Source organism: Myotis lucifugus, unplaced genomic scaffold (genome assembly GCF_000147115.1).
Source record: "Myotis lucifugus unplaced genomic scaffold, Myoluc2.0 scaffold_690, whole genome shotgun sequence".
NCBI lineage: Eukaryota > Metazoa > Chordata > Mammalia > Chiroptera > Vespertilionidae > Myotis > Myotis lucifugus.
The window spans coordinates 164,007-165,252 of NW_005871738.1; the positions used below are offsets into that span (position 1 = coordinate 164,007).

The following is a 1,246-nucleotide window of genomic DNA, read 5'->3' on the forward strand; positions in this document are numbered from 1 at the left end:
ATTTTAGGGGGCCTGTTACCATTGGGAACTTGTGACATGGGCGCCCTCTTTGCGGGGGCTGGTTGGAATGGAGGGTGTGGGATCTAACCAGCACCAGCTGTTTCTGAGGAAATTAAGGGGCGCCAGAGAAAAAAAAAAACCCTCCCCCACCAAAACGGATGCTCCTTATTTCCCAGGTTGACAGAGGGCCCCCCCCAGACACCTACCTGGTGTATCCACCAGGAAGGGTGGATTTGGAGGTGACTTCAAAAATAGTGGAAGGTAACATGGGCTCAGCAATTTGAACCCTGAGCCACTAGAAATGGGGGTGACTTGGTGAGAAAAAAAAAAGGTATTGTCTAGAGACGGAGTCTGATAACCCCTTCTCGCTGAACAGGAACAGCCTGGATATTCCAAGACATAGTTTGGGGGGATTTCAGTGGGGAAAAGTGGGAGATCCTCTTCACTTCGAGGGTGGCAAAGTTGGGTTCTTCCCTGACACTGGCAGGGCCCCAGCAGGGGTGGGGTGAGCTAATATTCCCAACGCTAAGGATCCACATCCTTTAGACTATAAAAGTGGATTTGGCAGGAGTTCAGGGGCCCTGAAATAGGGTGAAAAGATGCCTGGGGATGCTGGAACCACATATTGGAAATGTTGAGGGTTATGACTTTGGGATAGGGTAAGTGGGGACAGAGATACTGGGGAGCAGGGGAGGGGGCAAAAGTCCAGGGTGGGGTTGCCTGAGGGGTACATAGGCTGCTGGATCCAGTGGAGCTAGCAAGGGGGCCCGAGGGTGAGAGCTGACGCTTTGGGGGGGGGGGGTGCTGAGGCTTGTCCCTAAGGTCCGGTGGGTGGGGCGGTGAGTCGGGAAAGAGCGTCAAGAGCATGCCGTGGTGAGCGGGCTTCTCTGGGGGAGCCCAGCGCGCTCCCAGCGCCTGCTGGTTTGGGGGTGTCTCCTCCCGGGGCGCCATGGGGGCCCTGGCCAGTAGCCTGATCCGGCAGAAGCGGGAGGTCCGCGAGCCCGGGGGCAGCCGGCCGGTGTCGGCGCAGCGGCGCGTGTGTCCCCGCGGCACCAAGTCCCTTTGCCAGAAGCAGCTCCTCATCCTGCTGTCCAAGGTGCGACTGTGCGGGGGGCGGCCCGCGCGGCTGGACCGCGGCCCCGGTGAGTGGCTGGGGCGGGGTGTCCGGGACGGGGGTCTCTCTGCCCGGGAGGTCGAGATGAGGGGCTCTGGGGAATGGAGCCCGACTGGGGGAGGCTCCCAGGAA

General features: G+C 60.0%; 1 protein-coding gene across 3 annotated transcripts in view; it reads left to right on the plus strand.

Moving 5' to 3' along the window:
- Positions 1 to 152: 152 nt before the first annotated feature.
- Positions 153 to 1,246, plus strand: part of FGF11 (fibroblast growth factor 11) — a 5,808-nt gene continuing 4,714 nt past the window's right edge. For all 3 annotated transcript variants that reach the window (XM_023746529.1, XM_006105492.3, XM_014447638.2), the window contains exon 1: positions 153 to 1,142. In XM_023746529.1, coding sequence (XP_023602297.1) covers positions 950 to 1,142 — 193 coding nt within the window. In that variant the 5' untranslated portion in view covers positions 153 to 949. The remainder of the gene's footprint in view (positions 1,143 to 1,246) is intronic.